Raw genomic sequence first — 26394 nt, forward strand, 5'->3', positions numbered from 1 at the left:
CATTACACAGTCAATTTGTTATTATTTTCAATATTAAGTAAGTTTGTCATAAACGAATTGTATTCTGTTTGTCTATAAACATTCATTTGTCAACATAAAATGGCTTTGGCTACAAATTTGATAATCCACTCTGCAATTTTAAACATATTTTTGTATGATTCTAACTGCTTTTTCTTTATTTGGCTACAGCCAATTATTGGCCAGGGTGGGCCTTGACCGTGAACATTTCTGATTTTACATTAGTAATTTCTCCAGTGCCATATATATATATATATATATTCTGTGGAAGGGCTTCCTTTTACAGTACATAACAAATGCAAAACAAGAACAAGAACAAACATATATTTCAGTTGATGAACGAGTTGACACAAACAAGTACTTTCTACTACAATGAGGGTGTGGATACCTTGCCGGTACTGTTTCAGCAAGGTAAGCTGAAGTGTATCTGCTCTCAAGGTGGTTGCCATGAAGTACTGTTACAGGGGCTGTCCAAAAATAGCGAAGACATTTACAGTAGCTTTTTCATCTGTCATTTAGATTTGACTGCGTATGTTGGCACTTCTTTACTTGAAAATATGCCAAAGAGCAGTGCCACGACAAGGTGACATACGCTGAAGCTGTTTGATATTATAAGTGTGAATATATCTGTTGTAATCATAGATGTGTTTCTGATATTATCACACATCTGTTGAAATCATAGATGTGTTTCTGATACTGTCATACATCTGTTGAAATCATAGATGTGTTTCTGATACTATGGGGCATGATAAATGTGAATGTATCTGTTGAAATCATGAATGTGATTCTGATACTATGGGGCATGATAAGTGAGAATATATCTGTTGTAATCATGGGTGAGTTTTTGATATTATGGGGCATGATGAGTGTGAATATATCTGTTGAAATCATGGGTGTGTTTCTGATACTATGGGGCATGATAAGTGTGAATATATCTGTTGAAATCATGGGTGTGTTTCTGATACTATGGGGCATGATGAGTGTGAATATTTCTGTTGAAATCCTGGATCTGTTTCTGATACTATGTGGCATGATAAGTGTGAATATATCTCTTAAAATCATGGGTGTGTTTCTGATACTATGGGGCATGATAAGTGTGAATATATCTCTTGAAATCATGGGTGTGTTTCTGATACTCTGAGGCATGATAAGTGTGAATATATCTTTTGTAATCATAGATGTCTGCTGAAACTGTTATGCATGGTATGTGTTAATATATCTGCTGGAACCTTTCTTGTTTTGCGGTTTACACAAAAAGTATGTTGTAATTTTCTATTGAAAAAATAAGAAATATGTAGGTATTTGCATGTACAGCTCTTTATGGTCAGACTTGCAATCCTTCCTTTAGTGAAGAATATGCATTAAGGGCCTAAAAGTTTGTGTGGCACGTACCTCACAAAGCATTTTGTCAATATGAAATGGTTTATAATAGCTACATAAATATGTTGTTTTTTGCAGGGAACAATGAACTTGCCCTACAGTATTTCATGGGCTTAAATGACCCTAGTGCAAAGCTGTTTTACAAAGCTGCATTGATCTCAAATGTGGTAAGATTTGAATATTTTCGAAAAGAGAACTGTATATGATGTTGTGTTCAAAAGCACAGAGTCTTGTATAGAATTGCAGGCCCAATTGTGATCACTGCATCTGTCGTCCATCTCGCATCCATCTGTCTGTCCCACTTTGTGTTGTTCATATCTAAAACAGTATTTGACCCATAGACATCAAACCTCACAGGATTGTTATTCATCACAGGAAGTTGTACACCAGGAGTTTCAATTTTGATCTTACACAGCCAGACCAGAGTCTCAGAGCCCTTAGTCAAAAATATGCAAAGAAAAGACCTTAGTTTGTGTAGCATGTATCTCAAAAAGTATTTAACCCAGTAGTATGAAACAATACAGGAGTATTATTCATCATGTGAAGTTTTACACCTAGGGTTTTCTTAGAGATACCACTCAGCCAGAGTTATGGTTCTTGACTTAGACAGAAGGCATTAAAGTTGTGTCTCACATATCTTATAAACCTAGGGTCATGAAACACAGGAATATTATTCAGCATGTGAAGTTGTGCACTTTGATTCTGTTCCTCATTTCTATCAGTCAGACCAGAGTTATGGCCCTTGATTGTCAAAAGTATGCATAAATGTGATACATGTTTGAGTCTTATGTATCTTGAATAATATTTGACTAAGAATCATAAAACATCAGGGGATTTTTATATAGCATGTGAAGTTGCACACCTGGTGTTCTGTTTTGGAATTGACTAAATCAGACTGGAGTTGTGGTCCTTGACTTAGTGAAAAATACATATAAAGTGCTTAAAAACTAGTGTTGCCTATATTTTAATGATATTTTACCTAGAATCATGAAACCATGTAGGAATATTATCCAGCATATGAATTTGTGCACCTGATTTTTTTTTCACTTTGCAAGAGTTTTGGCCCTTGACTTGATAAAAAAGTAAAAGTTTGTGTCCCATGTATCTTAAAATGTACTTGATTTAGAGTCATAAGCCCCATGTGGTTCTGGGACGATCTGTGTATGAAAAGAATTGGAACCATTGCCTTACCCTTGCATGACCGTAAGAGGCGACTAATAAGGTCTTAACACTTGGTTTTGCTGTAAGTCTGTGATTCCAGCAGGTATGCAAATTTTGATTCCATACCTCATGTTTTTATTTCGATGTAAATGAGGTGTGGAACCAAAATTTGTAGTTGTGTTTGGCGCCATATAACCTATACTGTGTTGGTGCGCCGTAAAACCCAAATAAATAAATTAGAGTCATAAACATAAAACGGTTGTTTTATAGCTTGTGAAGTTCTCTTTGGGATTTCATGAAGCTAGGCCAGAATTATAGTCAGTGGCTTAATGGTCAAGGTCACAGGGAACTGATTTAAATTCTGGTTAATTTTTTTTGTTAGGACTCTTTTTAAGTCAGAATATGTAAAAGCTGTATCTTGGTATCCCACATCAATATACTTTTTTTGATTATTTTTAATTCAGTTTATTTCAAGATAGAAGCTGCGATCTAATCCTTTAGCACTATGAACTTGGACAGTGGATAATAAGAACAACTGAAGTAAATTGCATTTTGATAATCTTTTCACATTATAAGGTTTCTCCCACATCACAAACATATCAATTGGCATTTTTGTAATTAAAGACTTAAACAATGGCATATTTCGACCGCAATGACAAATAAGTGTGTAAAAACTTCCCCCAATTGTCAAACACATAGTTCCTGTCATAAGGTAAATACCTTTGATCATCAGTTACCAGTGAATGTCATAAGGAAGTTTGGAAAACTTCAAGACCGCCGAGGATCAGACAATGTCATTGTGCTTAATATTTATCGGTCGTGGTTATGCAACCCTAATAATTGTACAGATAATTTTCCACTGTAAAATTTCAGTAATAGATAGTCTCAGCTCTAAACAAAATATGGTCTATACTCTGAGCCAAATATATCTCCGCTCTACTGATAATACATCTCCGCTGTACTGATAATATATCTCCGCTCTACTGATAATATATCTCCGCTCTACTGATACTGCTCAGAGTAAAATAAGATTTCCATTTTACTATTACATTTCCTTAAATGCAGCTGAGCCCGCCTGTTCCGAGCTGACCCAGCAATGTGAAACAAAATATATAACATTAGCATCTGTCCCGCATTGGTCATCAACAATGTACCCATTGTGCCATATGAAGGGAAGTAGCCAACGCAATATAATAATGCTTATTTGTATAAAGTTAAAGTGTACAATAAATTATGAATTATGTGTGCAGATAGAGACAAGTTTAATAATGACACCATCTAATCCCCAGCAGCCTAGAATTTTCCGATGCTTAAAGACAAGAAAAAATCATTGCGGCACCTAAAAATATAAACAAGGTTAAACATATCATATTCTTAATATTACATGAATACTGTCAATATAATGTATGGCGGCCAGATGGCATTGTTCATTGAACTTAAGTTTAAACACTATTATAAAACACAATTATAGCTTCACTCCTCGGAATGTCACAATGTTCAGTCACTTATAACTGTAATACACAACAACAGCTTCCTATCCGAATGTTAGTCACAGTGCACTAGGTCCATGGAAAATTCCTGTTCACAATCTTAAGTTTCTCAAAATAATCTCACTAGTAATTGTCGACTGTTCATTACAAAATTTGGAATACCAGTGTAGTCTGGACAGATTGGTCAGTTGTTGTGTTAATGCCCATCTGGACTTTAAAGTGGCTCGCCATCTCAGTTCATATACCAATGTCTATATACTGAAAAGTTAAAAACTTCACGGCAGTTCAACAGCTCACAACATGATTAAACACAATAACGGTAAAGAAGTGATACAGATCTATAACAGCTGAATCCTACATAGCAAAGCTTTTTGGGTGTGGCGGGTGGGTTTAAAAATTTTTCGACCTTGTTTGTTTTGCAGACAGTTTTGAAAGGGAGATAACTTTTGAGGTACTTCCTGTTTATAAAATTACAAAGGGAGAAAACCATGCCTAAACTAATAATTAATGGTAGCAATGGTTTCCTCCCTTGAAGCACTCAGCTCTACTGAAATAAACTGGCATTATAGCATAAAGCAATAAGCCTTGTTATTTCAAGATAGAAGCTGCGATCTAATCCTTTAGCACTATGAACTTGGACAGTGGATAATAAGAACAACTGAAGTAAATTGCATTTTGATAATCTTTTCACATTATAAGGTTTCTCCCACATCACAAACATATCAATTGGCATTTTTATAATTAAAGACTTAAACAATGGCATATTTCGACCGCAATGACAAATAAGTGTGTAAAAACTTCCCCCGATTGTCAAACACATAGTTCCTGTCATAAGGTAAATACCTTTGATCATCAGTTACCAGTGAATGTCATAAGGAAGTTTGGAAAACTTCAAGACCGCCGAGGATCAGACAGTGTCATTGTGCTTAATATTTATCTGTCGTGGTTATGCAACCCTAATAATTGTACAGATAATTTTCCACTGTAAAATTTCAATAATAGATAGTCTCAGCTCTAAACAAAATATGGTCTATACTCTGAGCCAAATATATCTCCGCTCTACTGATAATACATCTCCGCTCTACTGATAATATATCTCCGCTCTACTGATAATATATCTCCGCTCTACTGATACTGCTCAGAGTAAAATAAGATTTCCATTTTATTATTACATCTCCTTAAATGCAGCTGAGCCCGCCTGTTCCGAGCTGACCCAGCAATGTGAAACAAAATAGATAACATTAGCATCTGTCCCGCATTGGTCATCAACAATGTACCCATTGTGCCATATGAAGGGAAGTAGCCAACGCAATATAATAATGCTTATTTGTATAAAGTTAAAGTGTACAATAAATTATGAATTATGTGTGCAGATAGAGACAAGTTTAATAATGACACCATCTTATCCCCAGCAGCCTAGAATTTTCCGCCACAACAAATTGACGCAGAAAGACAATTTGTCCGCCAAAATTCAGGCCTAATGTTCAAGGAAGGTTGTACCAGAAGAACTAAGAAATTGTGTAATTGCCTCACCAATAGCAAGAATGTACATTTCATTTCCAACATTTGATAGATGGACCTTATCGGTATGATAGAAACCCTGAGTTTGAGTATCTATAGATTTCATGTTAAGAGCCCTGCCATTAGCATGATTAAGGGTAAAATTTGACATTTGTCTATTAATGGATAAACGCTTCTTATTCATGTTACGATTATATACAGCTGATTGATTATTGCATGACCAGGATGAACGAGGTAGTATGAAAGTCCAGACAATAAGTGATCTGGGGAAATTAGAAAATAAATATTCAAATTCAGTTTTATGTTTTCTTACAATTTTACATTGATTGGTATTGGTTATATTGTTTCCCCCAACATGTACAAAAATAATTTTAGGGTCCTTGCCTTGGATTAGCCCATACTGCAACTTGGCATGTAGACCGTCTAGCTTCAACCCACTAGTTCCATCCCATGCGATATTGTTACAGAAACTCGGCCTTTGCCTTTGGGAAAACTGACGCCCTGCCCATCTAACAAGGGAATCCCCCACTATCCAGATATCTGTAATACAATTAAGATACATCAAGTGATGTTTGATATCTTAGTTTACAAAACGTTATGGGTTTCAAAGCCTTATATACCTGGAGTAACAGTCAGAGGACCAACGACCCATTTGCTTTATTAGATCCGCAGGGTATCCATTTATTGCCAAATCAGTTGCACGGCCAATACGAAAACTATGAGTTTTAAACATGTGTGAATGAAAACCCGCCATGTTCTGTTGAGGACTGCAGAAAACTGATACCTTGTTAGGGGGGATTTGCTAGTATGACAAAAGAAATGACTTGCTCCAGCTGGAATCAATGACATGTAATTTTCAATTGCTTTAATGCATTCTGTTGTTTCATCATTATTTGGGATTCTCACTATTAAAGGCATGCCCATTTGTCTGGTTTTGGTAACCCTTAAACATACTAGTATGGCTTTCAAGTTTTGTTCCAATGAAATGTCATTCCTCATAAGAGCTCTATGCAAGGCAGTCGTTGAACACACAACTAACTCACTTATCCTAAAAAGGCCAAAGTATGCTAGATAAAAAACTGCACTAAAGAGTTGCCATTCATAGTCCGAATAGCATACATTGTGTAACGTAGCCACAATTGCTTTAAGCATTTTAAGGGATATTGGAGCCCTGAAGTCTACCCGCAGCCTTAGCCGTTTACAGCCTTCCAGCATTTTTTTAACAACAAAATTTTCTGTGATATCAACCATCCCTTTAAGTTTATGAATGAAACGTATACTTGCAACATATGTTGTTATAGTAGAAGGAGCATAGTTTTTCTCAAAACAATAGGCAATATACAGAATCAGATGATTTATAGGTACTGGCCATTGACTGGCTAAATTGTATTGCATTCGAAAAAGCATTAAAATTTATCATTGCTGTGTTATAGGCCTTTTTGGTATTAGTTGATAAGCTAGACAGAATTAATCTATTAGCTCTAGATTGAAAAGGCAATATACAGAATCAGATGATTTATAGGTACTGGCCATTGACTGGCTAAATTGTATTGCATTTGAAAAGCATTAAAATTTATCATTGCTGTGTTATAGGCCTTTTTGGTATTAGTTGATAAGCTAGACAGAATTAATCTATTAGCTCTAGATTGAATATCTGCCAAAGATGGACTGGGACCTTGTGTGGCTCTGGTTCTGCTTCTGGGGCTAACATGTGGAATCTCTCCATCCCTCTGAGTTGAGCTGCCTAAAATGTTCAATCTTTCAGGCTTCTGCTCCATTGAAGACAAACTTTCAGCTTCGATCACACTGACAATGTTTTGTCTCTTTCTAGACTTGGGTTTCCCTCTACCTGGCATCTTCTTTACACAGGATTACGTTGATTTTTAATTTTTTAAAAAAAATTTCGACCTTGTTTGTTTTGCAGACAGTTTTGAAAGGGAGATAACTTTTGAGGTACTTCCTGTTTATAAAATCACAAAGGGAGAAAACCATGCCTAAACTAATAATTAATGGTAGCAATGGTTTCCTCCCTTGAAGCACTCAGCTCTACTGAAATAAACTGGCATTATAGCATAAAGCAATAAGCCTTGTTATTTTTAACTAAGAAATAATTTATAGCAATTTATAGCAAAACTGTGTTTTAATACTATTTATACACAGTGAGCAGTTACTTCGGGGTAATAGTTCACGTGCATTCTGAGTGAAGCTATTTCTAATGATGTATAACTGCCTGAGTATATAAATAGTGTTAAAACACAGTTTTGCTATAAAACCTTCGATTCTGATTCGTCTTTTATTGTAATATTTAGATCAAATATGATAGAATTGTTTCTTTGTGCATGCATGGCGCCAAATGGTAAGTCGTCACGCTCATTTGTTTATACATGCCAGAACTGGAAATAGCAGTACGTCTTGCAGAAGAGTTCTGTTTGGGCAGAAATGATGGTGAATTATTCTGCAAAGCGAATAATTAACTAAGTATGTGTGTAAATTAATCAAGACAGTTGTGCAATGTTACATTTTGTTTTAAACAAGCAATTAAGTAAGATATTTGATCAAGTTTGAAAGCGCTATTTCAGGATGCATATGAGGCGCTAAATATCCTGCCGACATGATGTCAGCATGATATCATTGTGATGATTTAAGCATTGCTAGTCATATTAGAATTCATTTGTTTGTGTCAGCTGATAAGCAAAATTTCAGCATTTAAATTGGTACTTGGTTAGAGCTATAAGTTTGTCTATTTTCAACTTGTGAAAGTGTGTTGGATGTTTTGTTTCAGGCTACAGAAGATGTGATCAAGTATTCCAGAATATTTAAGAAAGAAGGCATCAGAGATGCAGCCATAACAGAATATTTTGGACTGGCTGTACTTAAATATCTCTTTGGTAATTATAGGATTACATTTAAGCAGCTGTCAAGTTAGCATTTTTTAACAAAAACTGAAATCAATTTCAAATGGCAGACACTTATTTCAGGGGGCACTCAAATTTATTATTGTGTGTAAGTCTGTCTGTCCATCTGTTCAAATTTGTCTCATGCATATCTCAAAAATATTTGACCTAGATTCATGAAACATTATAGAACTGTTAATCAGCTTGTGCAGTTATGCATTTAGGATTTTGTTTGGGATTTCTATGAGTCAGACAAGGCAGACAAGGGTAATGGTCGTTGACTTAGTCAAAAATATACAAGGTTATGTCACATGTATCTCAATAAGTAGTTGACTTAGAGACTTGAAACATTAGGGGATTGTTATATAGTGTGTGAAGTTGCAAACCTGGTGTTCTGTTTGAGATTTCACTCGAGCAGACAATGGTTATGGTTCTAGACTTAGTGAAAAATACACATATACTGTAGAGACTTACCCTAAGCCCTCTTTACACAAGGGAAACAGTCTGTTTATACAATGAAATTGTTGAGTGAACACCGTTTGTTAATCCTAGTCCTGTCCATGTTATATCAGTGCAATGGAAAAGTAACCTATCTATGTTAAATGCTCTGCAGGATAACACAGTCATGCATCAAACAGTCCTGAAATAGATTTCTTTGATTTTTATACGCCCGTTTGAAAAACGGGACGTATTATGGGAACGCCCCTGGCGGGCGGGCGGGTGGGCGGCGTCCACAGACCTTGTCCGGAGCATATCTTCTACATGCATGAAGGGATTTTGATGAAACTTGGCACAGTTGTTCACCATCATGAGACGGAGTGTCATGCGCAAGAACCAGGTCCCTAGGTCTAAGGTCAAGGTCACACTTAGAGGTCAAAGGTCAAATTCAAGAATGACTTTGTCCGGAGCATATCTTCTTCATGCATAGAGGGATTTTGATGAAAGTTGGCACAATTGTTCATCATCATGAGAAGGAGTGTCATGCGCAAGAACCAGGTCCCTAGGTCTAAGGTCAAGGTCACACTTAGAGGTCAAAGGATACAAGAATGAAAACTTTGTCCGGAGCATTTCTTCTTCATGCATAGAGGGATTTTGATATAACTTGGCACAAATGTTCACCACCATGAGGCGGAGTGTCATGCGCAAGAACCAGGTCCCTAGGTCTAAGGTCAAGGTCACACTTAGAGGTCAAAGGATACAAGAATGAAAACCTTGTCCGGAGCATGTCTTCTTCATGCATAGAGGGATTTTGATATAACTTGGCACAAATGTTCACCACCATGAGGCGTAGTGTCATGCGCAAGAACCAGGTCCCTAGGTCTAAGGTCAAGGTCACACTTAGAGGCCAAAGGTCAGATACAAGAATGACTTTGTCCGAAGCATTTCTTCTTCATGCATGGAGGGATTTTGATGTAACTTGACACAATTATACACCATCATGAGACGAAGTGTTGTGCGCAGTTCCCTTCTTTCGAATTACTTCCCTTTGTTGTTACTATAAATAGCTTATATTGTAACTTTTTAGCCCACCATCATCAGATGGTGGGCTATTAAAATCACTCTGCGTCCGTGGTCCGTCCGTCCGTCATTCCGTCCGTCCGTCCGTCCGTCCGTTAACAATTTCTCGTTATCGCATCTCCTCAGAAACTACTGGGGGGATTTTGACCAAACTTTGTCAGAATGATGTATTGGTACCCTAGTTGTGTCCCCCTGAAAATCAGACTGGTTCAACAATTTATGAGTGAGTTATGGCCCTTTGTTTATTTTTATAATTTATATAGATTTATATAGGGAAAAACTTTGAAAACCTTTTTGTCCAAAACCACAGAGCCTAGGGCTTTGATATTTGGTATGAAGCATCATCTAGTGGTCCTCTACCAAGATGATTCAAATTATTTCTCTGGGGTCAAATATGGCCCCGCCCTGGGGGTCACATGGTTGATATAGACTTATATAGGGAAAAACTTTGAATAACCTCTTGTCCAAAACCACAGGGCCTAGGGCTTTGATATTTTGTATGTGACATCATCTGGTGGTCTTCAACTAAGATTGTTCAAATTATACCCCTAGGGTCAAATATGGCCCCGCCCTGGGGGTCATATGGCTTACATAGACTTATATAGGGAAAAACTTTGAAAATCTTCTTGTCCAAACCACAAAGCCTAGGGCTTTGATACTTGTAATGTAGCATCATCTAGTGGTTCTCTACCAAGTTTGTTCAAATTATCCTCCTAGGGTTATATATGGCCCCCCCCGGGGTCACATGGTTCATATAGACTTATATAGGGAAAAGCTTTTAAAATGTTCTTGTCAGTAACTACAACATTCAAACTTGGACCACATGTATATTTTTGAGTGGCAAGATGAACCTTGACATGAGTTGACCTTGATTTTGACCTAGTGACCTACTTTCACATTTCTGTAGCTACAGCCTTCAAATTTGGACCACATGCATAATTTTATGCACTGGAAAAAACTTTGACCTTTATTTTGACCTAGTGACCTACTTTCACATTTTTGAAGGTACAGGCATCAAATTTGGACCATATGCATAGTTTCGTGTTTCAAAATGAAATTTGACATTGATTTTGACCTAGTGACCTACTTTCACATTTCTCAAGCTACAGCCTTCAAATTTGGACTACATGCATAGTTTTGTGTACCGAAAAAAACTTTGACCTTGACATTGACCTAGTGACCTACTTTCACATTTTTGAAGGTACAGGCTTCAAATTTGGACCACTTGCATAGTTTTGTATTCTGAAATAAAATTTGACCTTGATTTTGACCTAGTGACCTACTTTTACATTTCTCAAGCTACAGCCTTCAAATTTGGACCACTTGCATAGTTTTGTGTACTGAAATGACCTTTGACCTTTACATTGACCTAGTGACCTACTTTCACATTTTTAAGGTACAGGCTTCAAATTTGGACCACATGCATAGTTTTGTATTCCGAAATAAAATTTGACCTTGATTTTGACCGAGTGACCTACTTTTACATTTCTCAAGCTACAGCCTTCAAATTTGGACCACATGCATAGTTTTGTGTACTGAAACAAACTTTGACCTTTACATTGACCTAGTGACCTACTTTCACATTTTTGAAGGTACAGGCTTCAAATTTTGACCACATGCATAGTTTTGTATTCCGAAGTAAAATTTGACCTGGATTTTGACCTAGTGACCTACTTTTACATTTCTCAAACTCAACCTTCAGATTTGGACCACTTGCATAGTTTTATGTACCGAAAGGAACTTTGACCTTAAGATTGACCTAGTGACCTACTTTCACATTTCTGTAGCTACAGGCTTCAAATTTAGGACCACATGCATAGTTTTGTATACCGAAACAAACTTTGACCTTGACATTGACCTAGTGACCTACTTTCACATTTTTGAAGGTACAGGCTTCAAATTTGGACCACATGCATAGATTTGTGTTGTGTACGGAAATGAAATTTGACCTTGAGCTAGTCAATAAGTCTTGAAATTTGGAACACTCAAAAATGGCACATTGGTGGGCGCCAAGATCACTCTGTGATCTCTTGTTCATTACTAGTCATAGGGAAAAATCGAGACCACTTTTCTGTAGTACAATATGCATGCTACATCCAATTTTGAGGTGTATTTTGACCAGTCTCTACCTGGTAAAGATTTTTGTGAGGACTTACAATTTTTTTTTTGATTTTTTTTTTTTTTTTTTTTTTTTTTTTTTTAAGATTAACTTCCCTTAGTTGTTACTATAAATAACTTATATTGTAACTTTTTTATAATTGACCGTAGGGAAAAACCAAGACCACTTTTCTGTGGTACAACATAGATGTTACTTTCCAATTTTAGGTGTATTTTAAGGTATCTCTACCTGGTAAGGAGTTTTTTTGTGGACTTAGAAAAACAAGACACTTAGTTATTACTAAACAACCACAAAGTTAAAATTCCATTTGCAAATACACTAGAGTAAAGAAATTTGCTGTGACGGGCGTATATTGTGACATTCTTGCACTCTTGTTTTATAATTATTTCTAAATATTTTTCCCATAGAGCCATGAAACCATGTAGGAATATTATCCAACATGTGAATTTGTGCATCTGAGTTTTTTGTTGTGTTTTTTATTTCACTTTGCAAGACCTGGTTTGACCATTGACTTAGTCAAAAAATATAAGTTTGTGTCCCATTATCTCAAAATGTTCTTGACCTAGAGTCACAAAAGATTAGACACCTAGAGTCACAAAAGATTAGAGGTTGTTATATAGGATGTGAAGTTGTGCACCTGGTGTTCTCTTTGGGATTTCATTTAGCTAGGCTAAAGATATAGTCCTTGACTTTGTGAAAAATAGTGAAAAATACACATAAAGCCTTAAGGTCTTACAAGTTTTGTGTGGCATATATCTTAAAATGTATTTCACTTAGTGATAAAACCATGTTCATTAACAGGAGTAGGGGGCACCTGTGTTCTATGGACACACAATTTGTTGAATAAAAATTTTCTGGACTACTTCTGTTTGTGACAAACAACTGGTATTTTGTAAAAATGGTCACTAACGACCCTGGTTACACATATTCTGCAATGTATAATATAATTTTTTTAATTTGAGGGCATTTGATAAACATGTATCTATACTTTAAGGCCAGAAATTACATATCCTTTCACCTTTTAAATCAGATGAAGTGTATGGGCAGTGTATAATTTGGCATTTATTTTATTTTGACAGTCTATTTCCAAATCAAATACCCCTTGTTTTATCAAGATTACTTGTGTTTCTTCCAACAAATCACCCATCTAGTTATTATTTATTTTCAGAGCCAGCTATGGCAATATTGCCTCATATTCAAGCTGAGGTAAGTTGCTTTTGAGCTTTTCAAATAGAAGAGCTTTTGTTTTTCGCCCTTTCATGTGCATCTGTGATACTAATATTTTGTTGGGGCCTCCATGGCCAAGTGGTTGAGGTTGCTGACATCAAATCACTTGCCCCTCTATGATGTGGGATTGTGCCAAATTTGGGACGTTGAATTCTTCATGTGAGGAAGCCATCCAGCTGGCAGATGGAAAGTCTGTGGTTCTACCCAGGTGAAATCATGCACGTGGGGCACTTAGGGTATCATTCGACTTTTGTTTCTGGGTTATTAAACAGCTATCTCAGATTCTGTGAAATCAGTAAGATTTTTGGGATACTGATTTTTGTGGATTTTGTAGTTAATCAGTCCTTGAAATTGAATCCAAACAAACATATACAATTTCCATTGTTTTTAACTTCAGAACTTGATATCCATGCATCCATATCCCCACGAAATTGCCATTTTGATAAAAAAAAGAAAGTGAAGTAGAGTGATACCAAAATAGAAGATCATGATGGACCTAAATGTTTCAAAGTGTGGTATTGCAGCTGTCAGTTTGTTATAAACCTGAAGGAAAATGACTTTATCAGTTTCCTTTGTTCCTGTTTTGTGTGAATACTGTTACCCAGACTAAGAATTTTATCTTTAAATGGATTTTTTGGTCTTGTCTGATGGAGGCATATTCTTTAGCTTACTTGAGTGGAGACCAAATATTTGTTGTCAAGAGTTTAGCATTAGGAATGATTGTTTCTCTCCTTTCTTTGTATGACTGCTACATTTATTCTTGTTTTACAGGGAGAAACCTTGCGCCCACAGTACCTTTGGCCGCTGATTCAGTATTACAAAATCATTGGAGATGTGGAAGGTTGAATTTTGTTTGGATACATTTGTTTATATCATTTGTACTGCTCTAATAATGAAAAAGTGGTTGTTTTACTATTAACAAATTGTAGATATTCAGCAGGTTTACCACTGTCCTTTTTTGAAAGCATAAGTAAAACACCATTTAAAGCATAAGTAAAACAAGATTATTTGAAAGCATAAGTAAAACAAGATATTATTTGAAAGCATTTGTAAAACATTGTGCTTGCTATTTATTTTCGTGGAAAGAATGTTGAAATCTTGTTGAAAATTAATAATAACAGTTTAATGTGCATTTATTAGGTATCACTTAGTCACCAAATTTGGGAAATTTCTTACTTAATTTTGTTACATATGCAAGTGTTAAATTATTATCCTGCATCTATCTGACTTGGCACATATTTTGTGCTTGAGTTTTTTGAGGTAAAGTACACCCATGTATATTTTTGAAACAGCCTAATACGTATAGTCTATGTATATTTGCCATTTTTATCAAAATCTATGGAATACAGAAAGAAATTAATTTAATAATTTTTCTAGTTATGTATGGAAAATATGGAAACTACGTGTTGGAATAAATGTAAGGGGTAGCATTTTTTGTTTGAAAAACACCGTTTTCCTACATAAGTTTGGAAAAGAGCATGTTTTATTTTGAGAACTAATAACATACTGTCAGAAAATGATGCTTCAAATGTAAATGTCAGTAGATTCAGAAATGTACTTTGCTGTATCAAGTTGTATCCATATGATGCAATAAATACAATTGACTATATCACAGTATGCATTTCTAACATGTGTTCTGTGGATTTTTAGCTCGACTTTTCAAAGAAAAAGTAGAGCTATTGCACTCGCCCCGGTGTCAGTGTCGGTGTCTGCGTCGGCGTCGCCATTGGTTAAAGTTTTTAGCTCACCTGAGCACGAAGTGCTCAAAGGTGAGCTTTAGTGATCGCCCTGTGTCCGTCGTCCGTCGTCGTCCGTCCGTCCGTCCGTCGTCAACAATTTGACTGTTAACACTCTAGAGGTCACATTTTTGGCCCAATCTTAATGAAACTTGGTCAGAATGTTACCCTCAATAAAATCTTGGACGAGTTCGATATCGGGTCATCTGGGATTAAAAACTAGGTCATCAGGTCAGATCAAAGGAAAAGCTTGTTAACACTCTAGAGGTCACATTTTTGGCCCGATCTTAATGAAACTTGGTCAGAATGTTACCCTCAATAAAATCTTGAACGAGTTCGATATTGGGTCATCTGGGATCAGAAACTAGGTCATCAGGTCAAATCAAAGGAAAAGCTTGTTAACACTCTAGAGGTCACATTTTTGGCCCAATCTTAATGAAACTTGGTCAGAATGTTACCCTCAATAAAATCTTGGATGAGTTCGATATTGGGTCATCTGGGGTCAAAAACTAGGTCATCAGGTCAAATCAAAGGAAAAGCTTGTTAACACTCTAGAGGTCATATTTTTGGCCCAATCTTAATGAAACTTGGTCAGAATGTTACCCTTAATAAAATCTTGGACGAGTTAGATATTGGGTCATCTGGGGTTAAAAACTAGGTCACCAGGTCAAATCAAAGGAAAAGCTTGTTAACACTCTAGAGGTCACAATTCCAATCTTAATGAAACTTGACCAGAATGTTAATCTAGATGATCTTAAGGTCCAGTTTGAATCTGGGTCATGTAGGATCAAAAACTAGGTCACCAGGTCAAATCAAAGGAAAAGCTAGTTTACACTGTAGAGTCTACGTTTATGACCATATCATAATGAAACTTGGTAAGAATGTTAATCTTGATGATCTTAAGGTCAATTGTAAATCTTGGTCAGGTGGGGTCAAAAACTAGGTCACTAGGTCAGATCAAAGGAAAAGTTTGTTAACACTGTGGAGGCCATATTTATGACTGTATCTTCATGAAACTTAGTCAGAATGTTAAACTTGATGATCTTTAGGGCAAGTTTGAATCTGGGTCATGTCGGGTCAAAAACTAGGTCACCAGGTCAAATCAAAGGAAAAGCTAGTTAACACTTTAGAGGCCACATTTATGACCACATCTTAATGAAACTTTGTCAGAATGTTAATCTTGATGATCTTTAGGTCAAGTTTAAATCTGGGTCAGTTGGGGTCAAAAACTAGGTCACTAGGTCATATCAAAGGAAAACCTTGTTAACACTCTAGAGGCCACATTTATGACTGTATATTCATGAAACTTAGTCAGAATGTTAAACTTGATGATCTTTAGGTCAAGTTCGAATCTGGGTCATGTCGGGTCAAAAACTAGGTCACAGGATCAAATCAAAGGAATGGCTAGTTAACACTTTAGAGGCCACATTTATGACCATATCTTAATAAAACTTGGTCAGAATGTTAATCTTAATGATCTTTAGGTCTGTAGGTCAGGTGAGCTATACAGGGCCTTCATGGCCCTCTTGTTTATAAAGTCAAATATCTCTGTTGCTATCAAAGCTATTGACCTGAAACTTAAAATAGTTATTTATTATCAAAGTCTACCCCAGGAGAAAGAATCCCCATAACTCTGGTTTGAATTTTGATGGAGTTATGCCCCTTTTTAACTTAGAATTTTTGGTTAAAGTTTTGATAAAGTCAAATATCTCTGGTACTATCAAAGCTATTGACTTGAAACGTAAAATATTTATTTACTATCAAAGTCTACACCAGGAGAAACAAACCCCATAACTCTGATTTGAATTTGACAGAGTTATGCCCCTTTTTAACTTAGAATTTATGGTTAAAAGTTTTGATAAAGTCAAATATCTCTGTTATTATCAAAATTATTGACCTGAAACTTAAAATAGTTATTTACTATCAAAGTCTACATCAGGAGAAACAATCCCCATAACTCTGTTTGAATTTTATCAAGAGTTATGCCCCTTTTTAACTTAGAATTTTTGGTTAAAGTTTTTTATAGTTAAATATCTGTGTTATTATCAAAGCTATTGACTTGAAACTTAAAATAGTTATTTACTATCAAAGTCTACACCAGGAGAAACAAACCCCATAACTCTGATTGAATTTTGACAGAGTTATGTCCCTGTTTAACTTAGATTTTTTGGTTAAAGTTTTATAAAGTTTTTACTGGCAAAGCTCTAATTCAGTGTCAAGCACTGAGAAAAGTCAAGCGTACTGTCTTGGGGACAGCTCTTGTTCGGTTGTATTTTGCATGATGCAGGTGCAAACATATATTTCCTGGTGCAGATATGTATTGCCTGGTGCAAATATATATTGCCTGGTGCAGATATGTATTGCCTGTATTGCCTGGTGCAAACATATATTTCCTGGTGCAGATATGTATTGCCTGGTGCAAACATATATTTCCTGGTGCAGATACGTATTGCCTGGTGCAAATATATACTGCCCGGTACAAATTTGTATTGCCTGGTACAGTTGTGTATTGCTGTGCAAATATATATTACCTTGTGCAGTTGTGTATTGTCTGGTGCAGTTGTATATTGCCTGGTGCAAATATATATTTCCTGGTGCAGTGATTTATTGCCTGGTGCAAATATATATTTCCTGGTGCAGTGATGTATTGCCCAGCAGGGATGCATCTTTATGATTTTAAGCAATGGTCTATTAAAAAAACATAGAACACTTGTCAGTTTTTGTTCTACTGAGACTTTACACTCAACATATCACGTTTGAAATTATTCAGTTACATTATTAATTTGATATTTTAAGGTTTAAAGAAAGTAGTTCCTTTCATTGAGCCCTTTAACAGTGGAGGGATAACAATTCAGCTGTACCTGGAGATAGCCCTCTTTGCGCTAAGAGTGTCACAGGAAGAATACAAAAACATTTTACAGGTAAACTACTGTTTTGAATTAGAAACAGAGAGCTTAGTATTGCAGTGGTCAGTGCTCTGGCTTCACATGCAGAAAGTCTTGGAATCAAACCAAACTGGATTGCCATTTAAAATTATCAGCAGTCTTTTGTGATTTTGATATTGAATCTTGTGTGGATGCTTCACCTGTTGCACATTAATGAACCAGGGGACATTTTGAGTTGAAGCATATTTTGTATCTTTCACTGTCCGCTGAAAACTTAAAATAGCTCTGATACAAACAAACTAAACAAACATGAATTTCTGTAACCCACAGCTAATTTTCAGTTTACCTTTTCCTTGCTAAACTTCCAAGATGGACTGGTCTGTCATTCAACTTGGGCTGTTTTACTTATTATTCAAAGGGGTGTTCACTGAAAATTTAATGACTGAATAGCGAACAGTGCAGGCTGATCTTGGTCTGCACTGGTCACAAAGGCAGAATCACTTGCTGCCAGCAGTCGAAAGGTTGAAGTACTGTAAGTTTTTGTGAAACAGCCTGAGATATTTTGAGAGATTAATTGGAACACTTTTCACAAGTTGTAGGTGGTGATTGTTTCTTTTTATTTCAGAAGCATTCAAGATTTAACGAGGGACAAATAAATGGGTGTCTGGTTAGTAACTGTTTGCTAAGGGAAGGATGGAAGGCTGCTGCCGAATATGGTAACATGTGACTATTTTCATTATACATCTGTATACTTATTAAGAAAGAAAAATAACGAAGGATATGATTTTAGCTCGACTAAACAAAGAATAGGTAGAGCTATTGGACTCGCCCATACATCGATGTCTGCATCGGTGTTAGGTTTTTGTATGTAAGCTAGTATATCTGTATCCTCTTGTGGGAATGGATTGAAACTTCACACACTTGTTTTCTATGATAAACTGACTTGTAATGCACAGGTCCCATAACTATTTCGCTTTTTACATAGTTATGTGCCATTTCGACTTTTATGTTCATTCAGTTGGCATAACCACAAAATCAACTTAAAGTAGTCTGATATGAATATTTTATAATTTTTATACGTCTGTCTGAATGACGGGACGTATTATGGGGTTCCGCCTGCCAAGGGGGGGCGTCCACAGACTTTGTCCGGAGCATTTCCTTTTATTTCGGGGGCATATTAGTTTTCAACTGTCCGTCCGTTTGTTAGTTAGTTCGTTCGTTCGTCACAACGTTAACTTTTTGCATGAAGGCACTTTACTCGCGAACCACTGCACCCAGGACCTTCAAACTTCATGTGTTGATAGTACTTATTGAGTATACCACCCCTACTGACTTTGGGGTCACCAGGTCAAAGGTCAAGGTCACAGGGGCCAACGTTAACTTTTTGCATGAAGGCCTTTTACTTGCGAACCACTGCACCCAGGACCTTCAAACTTCGCTTGCTGATATACTTATTGAGTACACCAACCTACTGACTTGGTCACCAGGTCAAGCAAGTCACAGGCCAATTTAACTTTTGCATGAAGCACTTTAATCGCGAACCACTGCACCCAGGACCTTCAAACTTCACATTCTGATAGTACTTATTGAGTACACCACCCCTACTGACTTTGGGGTCACCAGGTCAAAGGTCAAGGTCAGAGGGGCCAACTTTAACTTTTTGCATGAAGGCCTTTTACTCGCATACCACTGCACCCAGGACCTTCAAACTTCATATGCTGATAGTACTTATTGAGTATACCGTAGATACCCATGTATAATGCGCAGTTTTTTTACCCCTGGGACCACCTCCGAAGCGTGGGTGCGCATAATACACAGGTATAGACAATTTTCCAACTTCAAAACAAGTTTGTTACCGATGTTCGCCATTTTGGTAAAGGGAAACTACTCCCTGCGCTTACTGTCACCGCTAAAATCTAAGATTGCAGTTACTTTCCGTAAAAGATCGAATGGTTTATTTTTCCTTCAAACAAAATTAATATCATATAAATTTAAAAGTATTTTGATCAAAGAAATGTTAATAAATCACAAAAATTATGATACTAATTAAAGATCGAGAATTATCTTTAACCGAGATCAAACTTTGAACAACATAATTGACACAAGGTGACACGTTAATTGCCGGTAATTACTGGCTATTTGATCGTGACAAAAAGGCTATCACACCTTTTGTTATTGGTTTGAATTGAAAAGCTCATGTCATTTTGAAAGATACCATTCCGAAATATTGAATCAGCTGCTGTTTATTTATTCAAAATAGTTAATTAAAAAGGTAAAACAACAAATAAAACAATATTTTACTGGTTTTATTTTTGAGAAAACAAAAATCGATAGTACCGCGAGACCGATGCTGCTCTCTGCCGCGGAAATAAAAATTTTTACCGGTGTCGATGTAAACTCTACTTTTGTTTTCCATCCACCTCAAAATTGACCAAAAATGTTTTTTTCCCAGGATTTTGGGCCAAAATTGGGGGTGTGCATTATACATGGGTGCGCATTATACATGGCTATCTACGGTACCACCCCTACTGACTTTGGGGTCACCAGGTCAAAGGTCAAGGTCACAGGGGCCAACCTTAACTTTTTGCATGAAGGCCTTTTGCTTGCGAACCACTGCACCCAGGACCTTCAAACTTCACTTGCTGATAGTACTTATTGAATATACCACCCCTACTGACTTTTGGGTCACCAGGTCAAAGGTCAAGGTCAGAGCGGCCAACGTTAACTTTTTGCATGAAGGCTTATTACTCGCGAACCACTGCACCCAGGACCTTCAAACTTCACATGCTGATAGTACTTAGTGAGAACACCATTCCTACTGACTTAGGGGTCACCAGGTCAAAGGTCAAGGTCACAGGGGCCAACGTTAACTTTTTGCATGAAGGCACTTTACTTGCTAACCACTTCACCCTGGACCTTCAAACTTTACATGCTGATAGTACTTTATGAGTACACCAACCTACTGACTTTGGGGTCACCAGGTCAAAGGTCAAGGTGACAGGGGCCAACGTTAACTTTTTGCATGAAGGCACATTACTCGCGAACCACTGCACCCAGGACCTTCAAACTTCACGTGTTGATAGTACTTATTGAGTATACCACCCCTACTGACTTTGGGGTCACCAGGTCAAAGGTCAAGGTCACAGGGGCCAACGTTATCTTTTTGCATGAAGGCACTTTATTTGCGAACCACTGCACCCAGGACCTTCAAACTTCACATGCTGATAGTACTTTATGAGTACACCAACCCTACTGACTTGGGGTCACCAGGTCCAAGGTCAAGGTCAGAGGGGCCAACGTTAACTTTCTGCATGGAGGCACTTAACATGCGAACTACTTCACCCAGGACCTTCAAACTTCACATGCTGATAGTATTTATTGAGTACACCACTCCTACTGACTTTGGGGTCACCAGGTCAAAGGTCAAGGTGCTGCAGGGGCATTTGTCACCATTAGTGACAGCTCTTGTTCATTCATGGGAGAATTTTGATGTATCTTGGCACACATGTTCACCACCATGAGACAGAGTGTCTTGCGCAAGAACTAGGTCCCAAGGTCTAAGATCAAGGTCACAGAGGCCAAAGGTCAAATTCAAGGATGACTTTGTCCCAAGCATTTCTTCTTCATGCATGGAGGGATTTTGATGTAACTTGGCACAATTGTTCACCACCATGAGCCAGATTGTCATGTGCAAGAACCAGGTCCCTAGGTCTAAGGTCAAGGTCACATTTAGAGGTCGGTCAAAGATAAGCTACAAGAATGACAACTTTGCTGGAGCATTTCTTCTTCATGCATGGAAGGATTTTGATTTAACTTGGCACATTTGTTCACCATCATGAGACGGAGTGTCATATCCAAGAACCAGTTATCAAGGTCAAGGTCACACTTAGAGGTCAAAGGTCAAATATAAGAATGAAATTTTCTTGTTAGGTGTATTTTGACCTATCTCACCTGGTAATGATTTTTTTGTTGTCTTAGAATTTTTTTAGAATTGCTTCCCTTTGTTGTTACAATAAATAACTTACATTGTAACTTTTTTATAATTGGTCGTAGGTAAAAACCAAGACCACTTTTCTGTGGTACAACATTAATGTTACTTCCAATTTTTAGGTGTATTTTAGGGTATTTCTACCTGGTTAGAATTTTTTGCGGACTTAGAAAAATTCACTTTATTGCTACTATCAATAGCTTATTCGTGAAACTTTTTAACCTCGTTTTTTAAATTGGATATGTTATTATTTGGGCTGGCTGTGTACCAAACTTTCAGAATATGTTTTACTATAACATGTACGTCAAGTTTGATATGTATAGTTACTTTCGGGCAGTGTCTTTACAATAATAGCTCTTGAATTAGTAAAAATTGCCGAAGTTTGAATCAGATGATAGTAATTTGTTTCCAAATTATTCATTTTGAAATGATGCTCTCTAAGAATTACAACACAACCACAAAATTAAAATTCCATTTGAAAATACAGGTGCTAGTGTAAAGAAATTTGCAACAGCAGGCTTATATTGTGACATTCTGGTACTCTTGTTAATGTATAGTATTGCTTTCTTTTCAGCAAAGTCGTGTGGCACAGTAGAAGACATTCCTTCAGACATGACATACCTTATTGCTGGGAGATTGATAAGGGATGAAAGTAAAAAAGATTGGAAGCATAAGTTGGAGGTATTTCTTCTCTTTAAGTTGAATAAACCATGGTTTAAATATGGGACTGAGCAGTGTAAGCTTGTCTGTTGTAAGTTTGCTTCTTCCTGCTTGCTGTTACACACATGCACACACATACACCCCCCCTGTGTGTTGCTCCACGTACATGCACATGCACCCCTGTGTGTTGCTCCCCTTACATGCACATGCATTCCTGTGTGTTGCTCCTCATACATTCATATGCACCCCTGTGTGTTGCTCCCCTTACATTCACATGCACCCCTGTGTGTTGCTCCCCTTACATTCACATGCTCCCCTGTGTGTTGCTCCGCTCGCATTCATATGCACCCCTGTGTGTTGCTCCGCTCGCATTCACGCACTCCTGTGTGTTGCTCCCCTCACATTCACATGCACCCCTGTGTGTTGCTCCCCTTACATTCACATGTACCCTTGTGTGTTGCTCCCCTTACATTCACATGTACCCCTTTGTGTTGCTCCCTGCATATTCACGTTTACCTCTTTGAGTTGCTCCCCTTACATGCACATGTACCTCTGTGTGTTGCTCCCCTCATATGCACCTTGGAATGGTCAGTAACCTATATAAAGGAAACTGGGGGGTATAAACTCGTTTAGGGCATGCCAACTTCCCACTTACCCTATTTTCAACAAGTTAGACAGCACAATATAAATAAAATCTCCGCTGAGAAAGGCTCTAACATTAGCGAAAAAATACCAGATTAATTAGTAAAACACAAAATTAAGGTAAATCTAAGGTATAATTACACCAATGTACTCAACAACTTGTCTAAAGTTAGAGCACCAAGAGCCTAACTTTTAAGAGCACGACTAGGAAAGCTGCAAGACAAAATTCAACACCCTCCGTCTGTTGTATGTAGGATTTAAGAGAAAAGCATCATGGAGTCTTACACTTTAGTCATCGCACCATCAAATAGGAAAGCGTAGCAATTGACTGTAAAGGGGTCGATCACTAAACATGCACTGTGCTTCACGATTTTTGCATCGTATCCTCTTTTGATAAACTTTTTAACACATTTTACAAATACCTGAATAAATAAGGACTACGTTTAATTTACTGTATTTTATAAACTACATCTCCATAGTATTGCGAGTGTGTAAGTTCAAGTTTTAAAAGCGTTTTTAGGCAAGTATTATATTTTTCTAACAGTTCGGACGATCTGTAGTAAAATTTACTGAAAGTTTTCTGTAGCTTATGGTAACAGTAACCCTGTTATAATAATTATGTCTCCCACCACACAGTGGTGTGTGTGTGTGTATGTCTGTCTGTCACAAAGCTTGTCCGCACTCTTAAGTCGAACATTTCTCATCAGATTTTCACCAAACTTAAACAAAATGCGTTTGACCATAAGACCTCGGCCAGGTTCGATAACAAGCCAAATCGGTCCAGGCATCTTGGAGTTATGGCCCTTGAATTACCAAAAATCGGCCTTTTTACTCTTGTCCGCACTCTAATTCGAACATTTCTCATCCAATCTTCACCAAACTTGAACAAAATGTGTTTGACCATGAGACCTCGGCCAGTATCGATAACTAGCCAAATCAGTCCAGGCATTTTGTAGTTACGGCCCTTGAATTATCGAAAAATCGGCCTTTTTACTCTTGTCCAGGCTCTAAGTCAAACATTTCTCATCCGATCTTCACCAAACTTGAACAAAATGTGTTTGACTATGAAATCTCGGCCAAGTTTGATAACTAGCCAAATCGGTCCAGGCATTTTGGAGTTACGGCCATTGAATTACCGAAAAATCTGCCTTTTTACTCTTGTCCGCTCTCTGAGTCGAACATTTCTCATCTGATCTTCACCAAACTTGAACAAAATGTGTTTGGCCATAAGACCTTAGCCAAGTTCGATAACTAGCCAAATCTGCCCAGGCACTTTTGATTTATGGCCCTTGAATTACTGATTGGATCCACTCATCCAGACCATCTAATTGGATCCACTCGTCTAAGCCATCTAGAGAAATTAGACAATTTTCATATGGGCAGTTGTGGGAGACATGCGCTTTTCTCAAAAGCATCTCTAGTTTCTTGGTGATATGATTTCTATCATTAAAATCCTCTATCTTTGAGCAAGCTCTTGCAAAACGAATAAGTTGTGAAATATAGACACCGTGTGATGCTCCATCAAGGTGGGGGAAGTTGACATTTTCAAAATTAAAATCTTTTATCATATATTTTCGTTAAATTATTATTCACAATTGTTAAATTTAAATCCAAAAATGACACTGCTAAATCTGAAATATTAGCCTTGTTAAGCTGTAACTCTTTTTGTGCCCCCCCCCCCACTGCTAAATCTGAAATATTAGCCTTGTTAAGCTGTAACTCTTTTTGTGCCCCCCCCCCCCCCCCCCCCCCCCCCAAGCAGTGGGGGCATATAGATTTGGTCTTGTCTGTGCATCCGTCCGTCCGTCCAAAGTTCGTGACGCGCCTAGCTCGAAAAGTATTTGATATAAATTGATGAAACCTTGCATGAGTCTTTATCATGATATGAACTTGCGCACCTCCTATTTTTCATCTTGCTACGCCCCCTATTTTCAGAGTTATGGCCTCTGAAATAGTCAAAAATGCACATTTTTACCTTGTGACACGCCTAGCTCAAAAAGTATAGATATGGATTCATGAAACCTTGCAACAGTCTTAATCATGATATGAACTTGCGCACCTCCTATTTTTCATCTGGCTTCGCCCCTATTTTCAGAGTTATGGCCCTTGAAATAGTCAAAATTGCACATTTTCACCTTGTGACATGCCTAGCTCAAAAGTATTTGATATAGATTCATGAAACCTTGCATAAGTCTTTATCATGATATGAACTTGCACACCTCCTATTTTTCGTCTGGCTCCACCCCCTATTTTCAGAGTTATGGCCCCTGAAATAGTCAAAAATGCACATTTTTATCTTGTGACATGCCTAGCTCAAAAAGTATTTGATATGGATTCATGAAACCTTGCATGAGTCTTAATCATGATATGAACTTGCTCACCTCCTATTTTTCATCTGGCTCCGCCCCCTTTTTTCAGAGTTATGGCCCCTGAAATAGTAAAAAAATGCACATTTTTACCTTGTGACACGCCTAGCTCAAAAAGCATTTGATATAGATTAATGAAACCTTGCAACAGTCTTAATCATGATATGAACTTGCGCACCTCCTATTTTTCATCTGGTTCCGTCCCCTATTTTCAGAGTTATGGCCCTTGAAATAGTCGAAATTGCACATTTTCACCTTGTGACATGCCTAGCTCAAAAAGTGTTTGATATGGATTCATGAAACCCTGTATGAGTCTTAATCATGATATGAACTTGTGCACCTCCTATTTTTCATTTGGGTCCACCCACTATTTTCAGAGTAACGTCCCCTGAAATAGTCAAAAATATACATTTTCACCTTGTGACGCACCTAACTCAAAAAGTATTTAATATAAATGGTTGAAAACTTGCATAAGCCTTTATCATGATATAAACTTGCACACCTCTAATATTTTGGCTGGCTCCACTCCCAAAGTTATGGCCCCTGAAATAGTAAAAATTTGCAGTTTTTTACCTAATTATGTGCCTAGCTCAAAAAGTATTAGATGTAAATTCAGGAAACCTTGCTGGAGTCTTTAACACATGATGTGACCTTGCACACTTGGCATTCTTCTTGAGAATTTTAGCTCTTATTACAGAGTTATGGCCTTTGAAATAGCCAAAATAATGGCTTTTTTTGTTTGTGATGCTCATAGCTCAAAAAGTATAAGGCCTAGAATAATGAATCCTT

The 26394-nt window shown here is 37.2% G+C and overlaps 1 protein-coding gene across 2 annotated transcripts in view; it reads left to right on the forward strand.

Moving 5' to 3' along the window:
* The window catches only part of LOC123532363 (leucine-rich PPR motif-containing protein, mitochondrial-like), a 134068-nt gene that overhangs the window by 24949 nt on the left and 82725 nt on the right, over positions 1–26394 (forward strand). For both annotated transcript variants that reach the window (XM_045313785.2, XM_045313793.2), the window contains exons 10-17: positions 351–429; positions 1477–1565; positions 8353–8458; positions 13270–13307; positions 14100–14169; positions 17861–17985; positions 18575–18665; positions 22512–22618. In XM_045313785.2, coding sequence (XP_045169720.2) covers positions 351–429; positions 1477–1565; positions 8353–8458; positions 13270–13307; positions 14100–14169; positions 17861–17985; positions 18575–18665; positions 22512–22618 — 705 coding nt within the window. The remainder of the gene's footprint in view (positions 1–350; positions 430–1476; positions 1566–8352; positions 8459–13269; positions 13308–14099; positions 14170–17860; positions 17986–18574; positions 18666–22511; positions 22619–26394) is intronic.

This window comes from Mercenaria mercenaria, chromosome 1 (genome assembly GCF_021730395.1).
Source record: "Mercenaria mercenaria strain notata chromosome 1, MADL_Memer_1, whole genome shotgun sequence".
NCBI classification, from domain to species: domain Eukaryota; kingdom Metazoa; phylum Mollusca; class Bivalvia; order Venerida; family Veneridae; genus Mercenaria; species Mercenaria mercenaria.